At 37.8% G+C, this 18320-nt stretch overlaps 1 protein-coding gene across 1 annotated transcript in view; it reads left to right on the top strand.

Moving 5' to 3' along the window:
- The window catches only part of MYO16 (myosin XVI), a 463175-nt gene that overhangs the window by 112972 nt on the left and 331883 nt on the right, over positions 1 to 18320 (top strand). The window contains exons 8-9 of the mRNA XM_058548472.1: positions 4460 to 4535; positions 7072 to 7225. Coding sequence (XP_058404455.1) covers positions 4460 to 4535; positions 7072 to 7225 — 230 coding nt within the window. The remainder of the gene's footprint in view (positions 1 to 4459; positions 4536 to 7071; positions 7226 to 18320) is intronic.

Raw genomic sequence — 18320 nt, forward strand, 5'->3', positions numbered from 1 at the left:
CCCTCTAGTCTGTGAGAACCGAGGGCAGGTACGACGTCTACTTCTTTATCAGTACAGGCCTTGACACAGAGTACTCAGTTACCATTTATTTTATTTTATTTTATTTTTTGCTGAGGAAGATTCACCCTGAGCTAACGTCTGTGCCCATCTTCCTCTATTTTGTATGTGAGTCACCACCACAACATGGCTGACGAGTGGTATAGGTCCGTGCCTGGGATCCGAACCCGTGAACCTGGTCTGCAGAAGCGGAGTGTGCCAAACTTAACCACTATGCCACAAGGCTGGCCCCTCAGTTACCAGTTATTCACCAGAGAGTCAAGGAACGTCCTAGTTTAGCAGACGCTTGTCTTTCTTATAAATGTGTGAAGAGCGGGTGAGTGAGCAGACACCTTGAGACTGGTTGGTCTGTGGGAGAAGTCCTCACGGAGATATCCAGGAGATACTTGGGCACGTGCAAGGTATTGGGTAGGACTGGACATGGAGATCTGTGATAGATTACTCTAAGAAATCGTGCACAATGGAAAGGGAGTTCAACCAAGGGCAAAGTACGGTGAGTAACACCATGTTTAATAGAACAAAACATGTTCCATTAGAGGAGTCTGGGGAGGAATGGACGTAGGAGAACGAGGCTGCTGCAGGGAAGTAAAGGAGGCATATTTCCAGAAGGAAACAGGACAGTTGTGCAGAGTACTGGTGGGATTAGAAAGTATGTATTTTGAGGGATGAAGGCAGAACTGTTTGTTTAATGAGAAATCACAGTTGAATCACAAGTAGAGTTAATATTAAGAATGTCTTAGACGTTTTTATATTTTAGATCTGAAATCCTTCAGGCGGTTCTGAGTTAGAGACATTTACTCATTGCAATGTAGAGTGTGTACCAATGAGCATAGGATATACAAATTCTGAATTCCCACAGACCTTGAACATTATAATTTCCCTTTATTAACTGAAGTGAAAGAGTCTCTTTCAGTTTCTGAACCAGAAATTCAACTATTTCCAAAAAGTCATAGCTGTTTTTTAACTTTTTAAAGAGGTAATTTAAATGACCACCAAGGAATTAATTTTGTTAAATTTAACCAAACCGAAATAAAACTATTCGAAGAATGAGTAAAGTCTATATCCAGTAACTTGTGTAAATTTAGATTTCAGCTTAAAGACATTTTCTGTTAGCCATCTAGGTTCTCCTTTTACACACACACACACACACACACACACACACGCACGCACAGAATGTCAGTCACTGTAACCTCTGATAGGTGTGGTGATTATAAAGTTCTTTTAATAGTGGAGATGAATCCCTGTTGGGCTACACACTCTTACCTATTTGCATTTGATTTACCTAATTTACCTAAAGATCTTTTGTGATGTTAAAATAAATGTTCTATAGTCCAGTAATTGAAATGAGCACTGGCCTGCTTAGTTTAGCTCTGTGATGTGCTTCACTGATTTCCAATTGGAAATGCATGGGAAATACTGACTTTACAAAAAGAAAGGAATTCCCCAAGTGAGAGAAGCTTCCTCATTCTGCACACGAATGTTTATTTTTATAGGCTTGAAATAAAATATAATTACTTTTATTGCTAAATGTTTTCACGTAGGAAACATTTTGCTTTTATGACCTAATGCTTTCTGCAGTTACGGTTGAAGCTGTGGAGAGCGGTGTTTGTTGAGTGATTGCACAGCTTTCTCTCTGGAGTTCTGTAAAGAGTGAATTGAATTTAGAAATGCAAAGGACTCTCTGACAGTCTGACATTTTTGCAAAGATATAACAGCTTTTAGGTTTACTGCTGTTCTTTCACATTTGTGAAAAACAAAGGCAATCTTACCTAATTTTTGGTTTTCCTTTTTTTCTTTTCTTTCTGCTTTTCTCCTTTCTTTTCTCCTTCTTTTCCTTCCTTTATCCCTCCCTCCCTCCCTCTTGCTCTCCATTTTTATTTTCCTGCTTCCTTTCCTTCCTCTGTTCCTTTCTTCCTTCTCTATGATTTAAAAGCAAGCAAATCTCTCAGATCTTTAATATAACACCAAACTCACTCTTGTACCTATTTTAATGTCCTGGAAACCTGCTCTATATATTTCATCTTTAAGATTTCAGGAGAACTTCTCTTTCTTTAGTAAACTGTATATATTTGGAAATAAAAATAAACTTCTGAATATAAGCACTCTCCTGTAACGTGATTTAAGTGTTACGGAAACAATTTGTATTCTGTAAAACCAAACACTGATTTTGAACGGGCTTGTAGGAAGCTAGCAATGGGGCAGACTGTTTAAAAGCTAATTAATTTTATAATGAGAACACTAACAAGAGCAATAGTTGATGGGTGGGGAGATACGTTGGAATTCCTGGACATGAAGCTCCGCATGGGTGGAGAATGCCACAGCACATGTTACAAAAGCAAAAACCCCCAGATTGGAAAAGCCAGTCCCATTCTAATCAATGTGATACACCAAGAAATGGAAATGAAAGACAAAGTTAGTTAGAACAGAAGAAAGGAGAATAAAATTTCCAAAGGAATCTCCCCAAAATTAAAAAGCTAGAACCATTCATTGAATTTATCAAGGTTGTTTCCAGTAGCATTAAAAACATAAAATATACAGGAATATATTTAACAAAAGATGTACAAGATTTCTACACTGAAAACTATAAAACACTGTGGTGAGAAATTAAAGAAGACCTAAATAAATGGAGAGGTAAGTCGTATTCATGTGTTGAAACAGTGAATATTATGAGGATATCTGTGGAAGGCAGAATAGCAGCCCCCAAAGATGTCCACACCCTAATCCTCAGAACCTGTCAATATGTTACGTGACAAGGGAGAGAACTTTGCAGTTGTGATTAGTTAAGGATCTTAAGATGGGAAAATTTCCCTGGATTACCGAGATGCTTCCAGTGTAATCACATGGGTCCTTAAAAGCAGAGAACCATTCATGGCTGAGGGTCAGAGGGAGATGTGACTATGGAAAAAATGGTCAGAGATACAACACCGCTGGCTTGAAGATGAAAGAAGGAGCTGCAAGCCAAGACAAGAAGCTGGAAAAGGCAAGAAATAAATTTGCTCCTACAGCCAGAGGGAACATAGTGCTGCCAACACCCTGATTTTAACCCAGTGAGACCTGTGTCAGACATCTGACCTACAGACTTTTAAGATGATAAATTTTTATTGTTTAAACCACCAAGTGTGTGGTCATTTGCTAAGGAAGCCATATAAAACTATCACAGTATCTATTTACTTAAAGAAATCCTAATCAAAATCCTACAGGGTTTCTTACAGAAATTGAAAAGTTCATCCTAAAATTTATACGGAAATGCAAAATATCTAAGAGAGACAAAATTATCTTTAAAAAGAACAAGAAAATTAGAGACTTTTTCAAGACTTACTGTCTTTTACATGCACTAAGTAGATACATCCAGAAGAAACTCTTGCATGTGTGCAGTGAGATATAAACTAGAATATTTATAGCAACATTATTTATAAAAATAAATAAATGACTGCATATGGCTTTCACTGAGAGAAGGTGAATAAATTGTGATATATTTGTACAATGCAATTCTGTGCAGCCAAGAAAATGAATGAAACTTGGTTAAACCCCTCACCTCTGAGGATGCTCAAAATTGCAATGTTAAGCCATGAATGCAAAGCACAGAAAACTATATACACTAGGATTGCATTTTTCTAAATGTCATCAACAGATGAAACTAAGCAATATGTTGTTTAGGGATTCTTCCACATGTAAGGTCTAAGCACATAAACAAAACACAGTAATGGTGAGCCCAAAACTCATGATGGTGGTCACCTCTTTGAAATAGGAAGAAGGATAATTTTGGAGTAGAACACACAAAGATGCAGGGAATGACATTTTAAAAAGTTGAGTGCACTGGAATTTATTTCATTACTTGCTCAATGGTACATATACCTTATATATAGTCTTTATAAGTATGATATATTTTATAATAAAACATTAAAAATATATTGGTCTTTCATCAAATTGCTTCATTCCTACAACATGAGATTAAGTTTTTCTAATTCTCCAATGTGACTTTAGGTTCATATTGTCCACAGAGCTGGAATGAATGGACGATATCCATAAGTGTTCATGAATTGCTAAATTAAAACAAAGCAAAACACACTATAACATATAATTCCTCCCATAAGATACCCTAAAATAAACCTGGAAAGTGTTAAGTGAACCTTTTCAAATCCTCAGTAATTTCTCCCTCGTTTGAGAAGTAATTTTTGTTTTGAATACATTACTTGCTGAGATAGTTTGCATGTCTGTCATTTTTTAAGTAGGACTTGGAAATGAGCAGAGTAAAAAGCCTTTAGCCTGCTAGGTTCTGCTAAGGCGTTCTCACTCCGCCAGACCGGAAGTGCCCCTTGAGGCAACGACTGTTTGTTATTTACTGATGAGCCTTCAGTACTCAGCACGGTGTCTTCTATGTCAATTATCTTTAATGTTTCAGACAAACCTGGTGAAACTTCTTTTGATGCATCAGGCGAATCCAAACCTTCTGAACTGCAATGAAGAGAAGGCCTCAGGTGGGTTATGCACAGTTCCTGTTCCCTTCCCCTGGTGTATAAGGCGTTCATCGTGAGCATAGCTAGGAAATGGGAGTCGGCCTCTCCTGAGAAGCCCTGTGAACACCACCGCAGTTCCAGCACGATTCACAGACTCCTATGCACCGCTCCGTGACAAGAGGGTGTTAGAGAGCAGTTAAGTGGATAGGGTCACGTTGTACTTCAGTGCAATTGGTTTTTCCAGTTTTAAACTTCCAGGGCAATGATTCCTGCAGTGTCACTTACTTGAAAATATATTTTTGCTGTTATTTAGCTAGTTTCTCATCATACCAAATACATGCTTGTTCATTAGGATATTTTTAAACGATAATAGTATTTTTTCTGCACAGATATTTAAACTGCAAGAAATAGAGTCTAATATTCTCAAGCTAATTTAAAACTTTAAAAATCTTAGTTACTTTTTTTTAACAGGTATCTTTTTGAAAATTTCTAGAGTTCTTTTTACCACTGTTCTTTTATATATTCATATAGTTATTTAAAAAATGGGTGCCACATTCATTCTTTAGCTTTTAAATTTGACAACAAAGTTACTACTTGTGTTATTTTTGGTGTATTAAAAATAAAAGAATTCTAAATAACAAAGAGAAAAGTCTAACATAAGTAAAAAAAATAACAGTTTTGAAGGCAGTAATTGATCTGAATAACTTAATTCTACTTATTCTGCTTGTTGCCATGCCTGTACAAACCTACAAGCACTTTACACCCGAGATCTCTTATGTGATGCTCTTATAGGAGTACGATTACCTGGTAAACCTCCAGTTTAAGACAGGATGAGGGATTTCCAACAGAAGATTACAAATAAAACTATAAGATAGCTTAATAGTCTCAAACTTTAGAATCAGGCTAATGTTAACATTATCTACAAAAGTATGCCTAATGAAAGAGTAAATAGCAATTTATAGCTTTTTTCTATCTTTTTTCAAAAATTTTTTATTGAGAAATACAAGTCACATCCTCTAGTTCCAACAGGAGATCACATTTTTCAGGTTCATATCCCTGGCTTCTTTCCCAGAGAAGGAAAGACATGATTGACTCTTGACTGCATGGACTCCCGGGTTTCACCTTTTAGATCTAGTGTCAACTGTGCCAAAATTGACATCCAAGGCAATTGCCAATTGACAATCCTAGAGCCCCAGTGAATGACTAAACTGCTGGTCTAGACTCAGCCCTGGTCACCTCGGACCTTTTTGTTCATGTTCGTCATGCAAAGTCTACCATCATATAATTCCTTTTCCGTGCCATGTTGGCATGAGAGACAGTGATGGGACCATATTAGACTCTCAGTAAACATTTGCTGATTGAATGAAAATACTTTTCTCACACACAAGGCACAAAGAGCTGTAGTGCAGTGAGAGGTTTCAAGTAAATGCAAGCTATACCAACATCCCATCCAACAGCCAGAAGAATGAATCAGACAAAAACAGTAGTGCAGAGAACAGTGAACTAGGTACCCATATTATGACTGAGCAAATGAAAATCATCATCAATAATATATTATATTCTTGTTATTTTGTGTTTCTTGAATTTGGAATGGACATAGAACAAAATTGTCTGGGGGGATAAAAGCAGTTTGAGGTGTAGCTGTTAGGTGGGACAGAAATGATCTTCCAAGGTGAGGAAACTGAGCTGTCTCCTGCTCATTATGTGGATATATTTAATCGAAGGCAAATGATGATGCAATCATGGCATAAATATCTGCCGTGGTAGCTGAATTATCTCATCCAGCCTGTAAAGCCACATTATTCAAATTTATAGACACAGGTGGTCATGCAGTTTAGTCACGAGGATTAAAAAGGAGCAGTTGCCTCCATTAGGTTCTTAATTGTTATTAATGCGAATTTTTCTTTAGGATTTATCGATTTTCAGGTTCACTGTTAGTAATTTGTAAATTTGATTAATGCATATCTATATTGCTGCCCAAATATGCTCAGATGTCTATGTTAATGTGCAGTTTGTAATTTGACGTAATTATTTATATTTTAGATTGACAAAAACGGATCATGGAGAGAGGCTAGATCCACTGTTTTAATGGCACAACTGAGTATTTATTTGTGTATCTACTCATTTAGTAGACTGTTTATAGGATCCTCTGACATGTTTTTTAAGAGCCCAGTCATTGGGAAGGCGTGACTGTTGCCATCATTTTGATTCACGTTCACCAAGACGAAGGAAGAGTTTCCCTGAGAATAAAATGACACTAACTTCTCTCAAGCTTAGCCTCTCAATGATTTTACGTTTCACACATCACCACTCAGTGAATATTATTTTTATATTTTTTCATTTCATTTGTAATTAAATATGTCACTGATGTAAAACAAGATAGTGTTTTAAAATGGCAGTTCTGCAATTTTATTCATACCATAAACTTTTAATGTTTTTCATTTTGTTTCATGTGTTGATAAATTTTATAATTTTAGGCATCTCAGAATTATTGAAAGTAAATATTTTCTGTGCTATCCTCACCCACTTTTTCTGATTTTCTTATTCTTTCTTGTAGATATCGCTGCATCTGAGTATATTGAGGAAATGCTGCTGAAAGCCGAAATTGCCTGGGAGGAAAAAATGAAGGAGCCTTCATCTGTTCCTACCTTAGCACAAGAGGAGCCATATGAAGAGATCATTCATGATCTCCCAGCACTTTCCACTAAGCTGTAAGTGCCTTCTTTCTAGAATGATAGAGTCACAGACCTTGTTCATTGAAGAGATAATTATTCTTCTTTGTCATCCGCGCTAGTCACCAGTCATTTTACAATCAGTATTGTCTGTCTCTCAACTAAAAGTTAGAAAATTGAAGCTGTATATCAACATATGTACCAAAAAATAGTTGTTTACAATAATGAGTTTAGCAAACTTTTATGAAAACCCTCTGATTTTTTCAAACATTACTATTTCAATTGTTAGATCAATTTGTCACCATGAGACCAAAGAAAATATTTTAAACACACTCCACATCTTTAGCTAAACTGATATGTAAGGTTTCCAATGACTATCATAATAGCTAAATTTCCTAAAGTAGCAAATACAAATATTCATTTGTTTTTCTCTAAAGTGTAAAACTAATGATTTCTTGTTGTCTAAAATGTCTCCTAAATACTGACACCTGCTATAACGAGGATGAACCTTGAAAACATTATGCTAAGTGAATTAAGCCACACACAAAAGGTCACGTGTTGTATGATTCAGTTTGTATGAAATGTCCAGAACCAGCAAATCTATAGAAGCACAAAGTATATTAGTGGTTGCCAGGAGTGGGGAGAGGGAGGAATGGGAAGTGACTCTTAATGGATATGGGCTTTCTTTTTGGCCATGATGCAAATGTTCTGGAAGTAGATGTGATGGTTACACAAATTTGTGAATATGCTAAAAAGCAATGTTGACTATGTGGATTATATCTCAATAAAATAAATAAATATATAAAGAAAAAATATTTCAAGTTGAAGATAAAATCTGCTACATAAAAGCCATGGGAACTTGAGGAAATTACTTTCTTTCTCTGAACCTGTTTCTTGTTTGGCAATGAAGATTATGTTTAATATTGGAATATTTGAGGGTGCCCTGAACAAATAGCACTATCTGGGTTCTGGACAGTCTGAGAAATAATCAAACAGAGAATATGGAGGCCAATTACATCAAATCAGTGGTAGAGGATACATCAGGGGACGTAACTGAATGTGACAGCTGAAGGGGTTTATAAATATTTCCCATTATGAAGCAGTTTTACCAACTCGTTCCAAGGCACCTGTAAACCAGATCAGGTCTCCCAAATGAGGGGCATCCCAGACAAGGCTCACAAAAGGTAGAAAGAGGAAAAATAGTGCTCTGTGCAGGTAGGCTCGCTCCAAGAAAAAGGAGAGAGAGAAGCTAAGGAGACACTCTCCCCAGATTCATCCATCAGAGAATTCCGTCCAATTCACAGGTGTAGAGAGGCCCAGAATTAGCATAACTCGATTTCCCTTCCTGGGAAGTAGAAAACATATTTCCAGTGAACGTATCACAAGGCTGTTGCGATAGTAAGTGAGCTCAAAGGGGAAAAAATCTTATTTCAGAGCCTGTCCCCTCACAGGCATTCAAAAACACTTTTAATTTAAAACTACTCTAGATAATTCAGAGGCTAAAGTTGTGCATAAATGCATTGACCTCTACTTAATAACTAAAATGTGTTCATTATTGCATTTGATTTTTTAACTGTGTTGTAAAGGAGCTTGATTTTTATGTAAGATGCTATGCTAAGAATTTCATGGATTATCTTATTCCATCTTCAAAGCCCTATGAAAGGTCTCTTATTTTCCTAAGATCGCAGAGCTGGTCAATGACAGATCAAGATTTATAGCCCTGCGATCAGACCCAGATTATTCTCACCTATGCCGCATTATCCCTCTCATGTTTTCACAAGTGGGAAAAAATGGTATCATATTGATATGGGAGAAAAAGGAAGAAAGCCATAGAAACAAAAGTTGGAGTCGAGTCAGGAAGTGGTTAAATGCTAAGATACATTCCATGTGACCTGAAATTAATGATGAGAATGTTGTGACCTTGCTCTTTATGTGACTATACTGCTGGCCTCACTGGAACAAGAGGAGTAATAAAAATATTTGCTATGGAAGAATTTTACCTTCCAAGTGTAGATATTAAAGTCAGTACTCAATATATTCCTCCTTACTTTTAGGATTATCTTCTGGGCTTCCAAGTAGAGATGTTAACGTGTAAGCAGAATTAGCGTTTGAGTTAAAACCAAATTCTTTCATAATAAGTTATTTGGGATAAATATTAACTTCTCTATGTATCCATAGTTTCGTTTTTGTTTTCTGCTTTATTTAAAAAATAAAACACCGGCTGGCCAAGTAGCATAGTGGTTGAGTTCATGCACTCCACTTCAGTGGCCTGGGGTTCTCAGGTTCGGATCCCGGGTGCGGACCTACATACTGCTCATCAAGCCAAGCTGTGGCAGCATCCCACATACAAAATGTGTGTGTATGTGTATCCCACATAACAAATGTGCCAGGAGGACTGGCACAAATGTTAGCTCAGTGACAGTCTTCCTCAAGCAAAAAGAGGAAGATTGGCAAGAGATGTTAGCTCGGAGACAATCTTCCTCACACACACAAAAAAATAATAATAAAATAAAACAAAAACAACTAATTTACCTGAAAAAGTACTTTTTACTTTTTTTGATATTGCTGACAGGTTTTAAACAGATGAATCAATGACTTATTTGTTCTACAAGATGAAATATAATTATTTTAATTACATTTTTCCCTTGTTGACTCTGAGTAAAGCTTTGAAACTTTGCAATAAGTTTTATGTTGAATTTTGACCTGCTTTTCATTGTAGTCTACTGTTATCTTTCCTCAGAGATAGAATTGAAAATTAAATCTCAATCATAATAATAGGCTTTTTTTTAACTCTTTGAAAAAAATGACTAGTAGACTTGGCTTGCTTAACAACTAAACACATTTGTAAATTTTCTCTTATACTTCATGATTTTGATGCATTTTGTCTGGTTATTTTCATTGTCTTTATAGTATTATAAATAAATATGAACCAGGAGCAAATAGACATGATGAAATAACTCAGTAATGTTTTAATGCAGAAAAGTATACTTTTTATAATCTACTCTTTCAAACCTTGTTTTAGTATCAGAAGGAAAAATATAGACACTGGAGGACTTTATAAACAAAATCACAAGCACAAAGCTTTCTCTAAAGCTAATCAATGTGCGTATTGTTGAGGAAAAAATAGGGCTTGTTGATTTTAATGTATTTAATATCACAATGATCATTGACTTGGACAACAAATTTGCTGAAACATTTTGGGACATTTTCAACATGCCGTTCTTATGATAGAGAACATATATGAAGTGAATCAGAGAATTGATATAATGAACAAGAAAAATAAATGTATTTCTTTTAAAAATTACATCATTTACAAAGCAGCATTTCTTCACAAACCAGTTGTTTGGGAGTCAGTGGTTTAGACCTGGTGTTTGGGGAGGGTGGGTCTTCTGTCTCTCTCCTCTCCTTGACATTGCTGCAGTTTTCTGCAAATTCTTCCTTTCAATCTGTTTCCTTCCTTAAAATGAATAAATGCTGTTGTTGTGTGAAAGCGCAAGTTTCACTGATTTAAACCAAGTGCATTCTTGAATGGTTTGATAACCTGAATTTTAAATATGAAGCCTGGTCTTCCAGCTGTTTCTAGAAGTCCCTCAGCTTTAGGGAGGTAAAGGAGAAATTAAAACAGAACAAAAAAAAATCTAGGAAAAAGGGGAAAGAGTGAGTACAGATTGAAATATTCGGTCAGCCTTCCTCTGCTCCAGTCAGGAGAAAGCATTCTGATGAAGCTTACTGCTCCTTTAATTTCATTATTTTGCCCAAGAAAGAATAGTGCATATTCATTGGTACGAGAAGCACATACCTCTTCTCTGTGTAATCTATTGTTTTTCTTCAATAAATCTTTCCTTTTCCACCTTTTTTTTTTTTTTTTTTTTTTTTTGTGAGGAGATCAGCCCTGTGCTAACATCCGCCAATCCTCTTTTTTTGCTGAGGAAGACTGGCCCTGGGCTAACATCTGTGCCCATCTTCCTCCACTTTATATGGAACGCCGCCACAGCATGGCTTGCCAAGCAGTGAGTCGGTGCGCGCCCGGGATCCGAACCAGCGAACCCTGGGCCGCCGCAGCGGAGCACGCCCACTTAACCGCTTGCGCCACCGGGCCGGCCCCATCCTTTTCCACCTTTTATCTCTAGCCCTCATTTGGAAGACTTACCATGTAGTACTTCATCTGAATTATGCTTACCCATCTTTCTTCACCAATTTTAACCCCAACATCCTATTTCTTTTCGTTCTAAAGTTGATGTTTCTGTTTCATTTTCCCAGAATATATTTTGCTAAAATATTAAGAAATAATTGAGTGGATTCTCCTTTCTAATATCTCAGCAAACAAGTCAAATTTCTTTTCCATTATCAATTCATATTTATTGTTCTGTGAGCATTTTTTTTTTTTGTGAGGAAGATCGGCCCTGAGCTAACATCTGCCAATCCTCCTCTTTTTGCTGAGGAAGACTGGCCCTGGGCTAACATCCATGCCCATCTTCCTCCCCTTTATATGGGACGCTGCCACAGCATGGCTTGACAAGTGGTGCGTCGGTGCGCGCCCGGGATCCGAACTGGTGCTGCAGCGGAGCACACACGCTTAACCGCTTGTGCCACCAGTCCCTGTTCTGTGAGCATTTTTTTGCAGTAAATCATGATTTAGCCAGCATGAAAATGTCACTTCTGCTGTGCCCCATTGTAAGTAGCAACTGCCTATCTTAGGTTAAACATTTAATCAATAGGAAATTCCTGTGTTATTGGGTTATCCTATAGTCCATGTTTTCTAAGATATCTTCTATCCAATGAACATTATTAAGGCCTCTATTTGTTGCCTGACTTTCAAGTTCATGTCTCAAAATGAGCAGGTTATATTTAACTCCAAAGGTCTTTCTGGCTGTGATGGTCTCTATCTGTAAAGCTTTTAGGCTTCCTCTCTTCTTTAAATTTGCAACAACTATTATCATACTTGACTGCTATTCCCCACTCTGCTCTTTCTCTCCTGCTGGCTGGGGGCCTCCTCCCTGTGCTGACTTTTCTGTCCTTACTTGTATCTCAGTGCCTCACTCACTGTTATTGCTGCTAATGACACAGCTGCTGCTGAATATGCCCTCTGGGGTTTGAATGTGGAAATGCTCTCCTGGGGTTTGTAATCACTGAGAAGTTTTGATAGGTGGCAACTTTTGTCTCTAACATTCTATTTCATTGAGTCTTTGAGTTGGAATCCACAAAAATTCTGCATAATGCCTAAGTGGAGTAGAGTAGTTCATTAAACAACCCTGGGTTTTCATTTATTAATAATAACAACAATGATAACAAATGATAGTTTGGGAGCTATTACCAGACATCAGGATTTATACAGAGTGGTTTATATGGAAAATTTCTTTTAATCCTCAAAACAACACCTGGAAGTACTTTCTATCCATTTTATACATCCTTTCTATCTCTCCATTTTATACATCCCTGTCTGAGTCTCAGAGCTTAAGTAACTTGACTCCTGTCACATGCAAGTACTCAATATTATATTGTTTCAGTGAGAAAGGAGCTCATTTTTTTATTTGTAATTCTAAAACTTCTAATTTGGCTTTAAAGAGGAAATTGCTGATCTGAGTTTCCCCATGATGGTCAGTCAGCTTTAGGTGTGGAACAATTTAGAAGGAGTGTTCAATGTGACAGCTTGAGAAGACAGTCTGTAATCAGGAGGAAGTTCCCCTCCACAGAAATGATGAACATGAAGGTTACTTGCAATACAATCTGCTGCCCATCGATCTGTGTTTCACCTAGAGCTGCAAGTCAAGACGGACCAACATGGGACCGTATTTTCCATCCATCTGTGAAGTTATCCATCAAACTCTTTGACCTTGCTCACTCTGAGTGTCCAAAACAACTCCCTGAGATTACCTGTGAGGCCATGTGGTGTGGTCATTATGGACAGAGACCCCAGAGCCACACACCTTGGTTCAGATGCTGGCTTTGCGCTTACTGGCTCTGCGACTTGGACAATTTCTTCCACCTCTTTGTGACATTTTTCCTCTGACATTGTTCCTCAAGTGTAAAATGTAGGTGTTGTCTAATAAAGAATTTGGCCACGCCTTTATCCCTTCTTGCTGGGAGGGAAACTCTAAATCCTTGGAATTCCCCTGATAGAGATGTCTTTGTCTGTCAAGAGCCTCTTGGATGCACTTGAGCTTATGCGAAGGTGACTCAGGTCTGGGGCTGGTCACACCAGAAGAATTAACCGTGTGATTAAAGGACTGGGGTTTTGAGCCAGCCTGACCTCCAGGGACTGGAGATTGAGCTCAAATACATGGCCAATGAGTGAGTCAATCATGCTTACGTAGTGAAATCTCAATGAAAATTCTGGACAACAAGCTTGATGGAGCTTCCTGGTTGGAGAACACATCAATATTCTGGGAGGGTGACATGCCCTGACTCCGTGGGGAGAGGGCACAGAAGCTCTGTGTTCAGAACCCCCCCAAGACCTCGCCCTGTGTGTCTATCTGTTTGGCTGGTCCTGATTTGTACCCTTTATCATAAAGCTGTAATAGTAAGTAGAGTGCTTTCCTGAGGTCTGTGAGTCATACTAGTGAATTATCAAAGCTGAGAGGGGTTGTAGGAACCCCTGAATTTGTAATTGTTGGTCAGAAGTGCAGTGGCCTGGAGATTCCCAAACTTGTGACTGGCGTCTGAAGTGGGGGCAGCCTTGTTGGGGATGGTGCCCTTAACTTGTGAGGTCTGTGCTAACTCTAGGTGATCAGTGTCAGAACTCTACTGCAGTACACGACAGGGTGATGACGATGATGATGATGATGGATAATGATGATGATGATGATGATGATGGATAATGATGATGATGATGATGATGATGGATAATGATGATGATGATGATGATGATGAAGATGATACTGGTCTCATGGGGTTGTTCTTCATGACTGAGTTCGTATTTCCAAAGTGCTTAGGGCAATATCTGACTCGTTGTAATACTACGTAAAGGCTTGAGAAATGACAAAAAGAAAAAAGATGTTCTTCATTCATCTGTGAACTATTAGCAAAATCATCTAAAGAATAAATGCCTTCTAGCTATAAACTGAGACAATAGAATTAGGCCTTCAGCCTGTTGCTTTAAAACTTATTATGACCATATGGAGAAAAATCTTATTTTCTAAGCAGCTGAGACCACCTTCGGTTGGGTGAATCCTTTGATTAGGTTGTTTAGGAGCTGGGTCTCCAGGGCTTCTGAGTCACCTGGCACTTGGGTTGGAGAGAAGATGCCACTCTGCATTGGACGGGAAAATCTGGGGGGAGGCAGAATCCAGCAGGCGGAGGGCCACAAGGATAAGGGGCTGGTGGGGGGTGGAAATCACAGGGTAATTTCAGCCAGGTGGCCACTGATGAGGATAAATTCTCCTTGGGGGTTTTTGAGAGGCACAATATGAGTTATGCAGTGTTCCTTCTTGACCTTAGTAAAACCTGAGACAATAGGCTTCGAGTAGATGTTGTGGAAAGCCCTGAGAGGGCCACATTTTATGAAGCAGGCTCACCTGGCATTCATTCAAAAGCAAGCCAACTTTTGTGGCTACAGAAGGATTTCTCCTATGGCCTTTGTTGCTCAATTGAAAATAAATATGATTTTCATATCAAAGCAATTTCAGTTGCCATTTCCATTGATCTTCATTTAAACTCCATGACTTAGGATGGATATAGACATTATTATACACATTTTATTTATGGAGAAACAGAAGCCCAGAAGTGTGACAGACTTAAGGGTATAGCTAGTCAGTGGCAACTGCAATTAGAACCCAAATCTTTGGATTCTTTGTTCATGCTCTCCAGCCTAAGGCAGGAACAGTCTTGGGAAGATGGTCTGAGCATCTCCGTAGCCTCAGAGTATGCATAGTCTTGCCATGTAGATCTAAAAACTTTTACATATGAGAGAGATCGCCTTTGACCCATGCCTAAACACTATACATAAAGACATTCATTGTGGAAATGCCTCCTTGTAATTTAGACCAGGACGCTTGGATAAGCACTGAAAAGTGCACTTTTACTCTAAGACCCTTAGGGACAATTGCACACAGCCATTAATTTCCTTGCTCCTACTATTGAACACCACATCTCTGGTTACTCCTATGAGGCAGTTGTTTTTTGTAAATTTACTGCTAACCCTGAATGATCTGAGCATTTTTGAATCAGCACAGCTTCAATGACCCTTTTGTAAAGTAACATCACCTGAGATAAAGTCAAACCAGACTCCCGGGGTCATTTGGAAGTTGTTGTGCTGTTGTCGTAGATGTCAGGGAAGCTGTGGCTGGTAGTGAGAGGTCTGGATTTTATTAGCGTGTCACCCAGAGGGATTCATGAAAACGAGCACTGATATATAAACATACAAAGCAGTTCCACCAGAGCCCTTGTGTTTGTATACTGAACTTTATTTCTACTGTTTAAGAAATGTTTTTAGTGATCAGAAGCATTCTTCATTTATGCTAGCTTCATGTATGAAAGAAATAATATGTAAGTCCATTTCAAAATATTGGCACTTATCATTAAAAAAGGAAACTGTGTCTTATTTAGAGACTCTTCCCCTTTTGAATAGGAAAGGGATTTGGAGTGAAATCTTATTATGCAAGCTGCATTTAAAGAAAGCGATTTTAGTTATACCTCTGACTTTGGTGATCACCTCGGAGCATCATGCCTTATGATTGGGCTGTAAGATGCACAACAAATCCATTGTTGCTTATCTTTGCCTAACTGGTTCTGTCTTAGTTTAACACAAAGAAAAAAACAAAACATGAAACATTCCTAGTTGAGATTGTTCTCAAAGTTTCTGCTTAATCAATGAGTGTTGATCTCAAGTGGTAAATCTTCAGAGAACGAGAAACAGACAGCATTAGGCAAATGTAAAACTTTTGTTGGAGAGGCAGTATTGGCCCAAGATCTGACCCCCGAAGAAAGACGAGTGATGAGCTGGCCACTACCTGTATTGGAGGTACTACCTGTGTTGGAGGTACTTTGGGAATGGAGACATGAGGGTTTAGTGCACATGGGATCTTGACCTCCCCTGTGCACGTAACTCAGGCCTGCCGAGCGTGCCATGATAGCATCACACAATTTGGGGGGATTCAATTTTTGTTCTTGGCCTCGTTGTTAGGAAGTTTTGGGGAATGCCTGGACCCAGTGCTGATACCTTTTAGCTTAACCCAAAGCTCTAATATGACATCAAATAGAACATGTTCTAGTCACTTCTCCATGAAGGAGCCCTTTTTAATTCCTCTGTGTAGAGCTGAGACTGTACATTCTCTTACCTGACTCTATAAAATGGGAGTTGTAGCAATGTTAACACTCTGACTCTCTAGTGTGTCCCAAAGTTCCTATGGCTTTTTATGACCTGAAGAACACTTTAATTCATCACTATCAGAAGTTAACTTTCCTATAACTAGAGTGACCATATGTCCTGGTTTGGTCCAATCCTCCTTTATGGCTGTTTACCCAGCATAATTATTAATAAAGCCTCTTTCAGCTTAAAAGTGTCCTAGTTGGCAACTTATTTTCTACTTGTGTAGAATCAGGGAACTCTGGGATAAAATTTCTTGTGTGGGGCTGGCCCCATGGCATAGTGGTTAAGTACAGCATGCTCCACTTTGGTGGCCCAGGTTCAGTTCCCAGGTGCAGACCTACATCACTCATCAGTGGCCATGCTGTGGCAGCAATCCACATACAAAATAGAGGAAGATGGGCACAGATGTTAGCTCAGGGCAAATCTTCCTCAAGCAAAAAGAGGAAGATTGGCAACAGAAGTCAGCTCAGGGCACATCTTCCTCAGGGGGAAAACATTTCTTGCGTGGTTTCATTTCAGATTCATGTTTTAAAGAAAATAATTAAATGGACAGTAATTCATGTTTTTATATTGCCCTTATTGATTATAAAGGGCTTTTGCATCTAAAACCTCATTTGATATACGTAAATTCTTTCTTTTAGTAATAAGTTCTACAAGACATCCAGCCTGTTTCGTAATCTGATATTGTGACTGCATTGCTAAAACTCTGAAAATGTAATTACAAAGTCTTGATAAAGCTATCAGTCAATTCCCTAAGAATTTACTTAGAGGACAGAGAGAAATGTCATAGAATACAGGGACATAATGAGACATTGAGGCCGTTTAATCTGGTTTCCAATTTTAAGCCATTTACACTATCCCTCAAACACTGTTGGACAACTCACTGGCCTTCCAAAGTTGCTTGAGAACTAGACTCACTCAGGGTGAAGGTAATGGGAGAGAGAGGCATGCCTATTTCTATTCATTTTTTTCTATATTGGAAACAGTTCCAGAGATGGGAACTCACTACCTTTCAAGGCAGTTTATTCATTCTACCACCACATACACACATAATTCTCTTCTCTTCTTGTATAGACTGAGTGTACGCGCGTGTGTGTGTGTGTGTGTGTGTGTGTGTGTTCTGGTGCTCGCTCTAGTAACAAGTTTTATCAAATTATATCAAATTTACTAAAAAGTCTGAAAAATGCAGTAAATTATTAAACATCTCTTTGATTTAAATGAATGATAATGTTGTTTCTTATAAATATTGTTCATTAAATACCTATTCAGCAAAATAAATACATGCTAGAGAGTCACTTCTAGTAAATGTAACACTTGACATGTTCAGAACTTCCCTTCATATGTGACTAGAGCTGCTGGGTTGAACTTATTTTAATTTGGAGATTTTTTTTTTCGTTTCTTTGCAGATATCTGTTGCAAACTACTAAGATGAATATAAGATGTCTTAAAAACAATATAATTTCCAATTCAACCATAAGTGACACATTGACATTTTTATTTGTGTTTTAGACATAAGTAATATTTTACCAAAATGGTTTTTTAAATTGTAGATTTTTTTTCTTATGAAAACTTAAGTCATTTTTGAGAGATCAAAGGTAGCAATTAATTCAAAACTCTCCAAGAACTATTTCATTCAATGTTAATATTTGGATCATTATCTTATTTTATAGATGTAGAAATCCCAAATTCCGTATAATAAATAATTTATGTAGCTATGTTCCTAGGATTAAAATTGAGATCTATTCAGTCCATTACTTTAACCACCAAAATCACTGAGTCACATATGCCATTTGTTTCTATTAGATTTTTTTCTTGTTTGCATAATAT

The sequence above is a fragment of the Diceros bicornis genome, chromosome 9, assembly GCF_020826845.1.
Source record: "Diceros bicornis minor isolate mBicDic1 chromosome 9, mDicBic1.mat.cur, whole genome shotgun sequence".
Classification (NCBI taxonomy): Eukaryota; Metazoa; Chordata; class Mammalia; order Perissodactyla; family Rhinocerotidae; genus Diceros; species Diceros bicornis.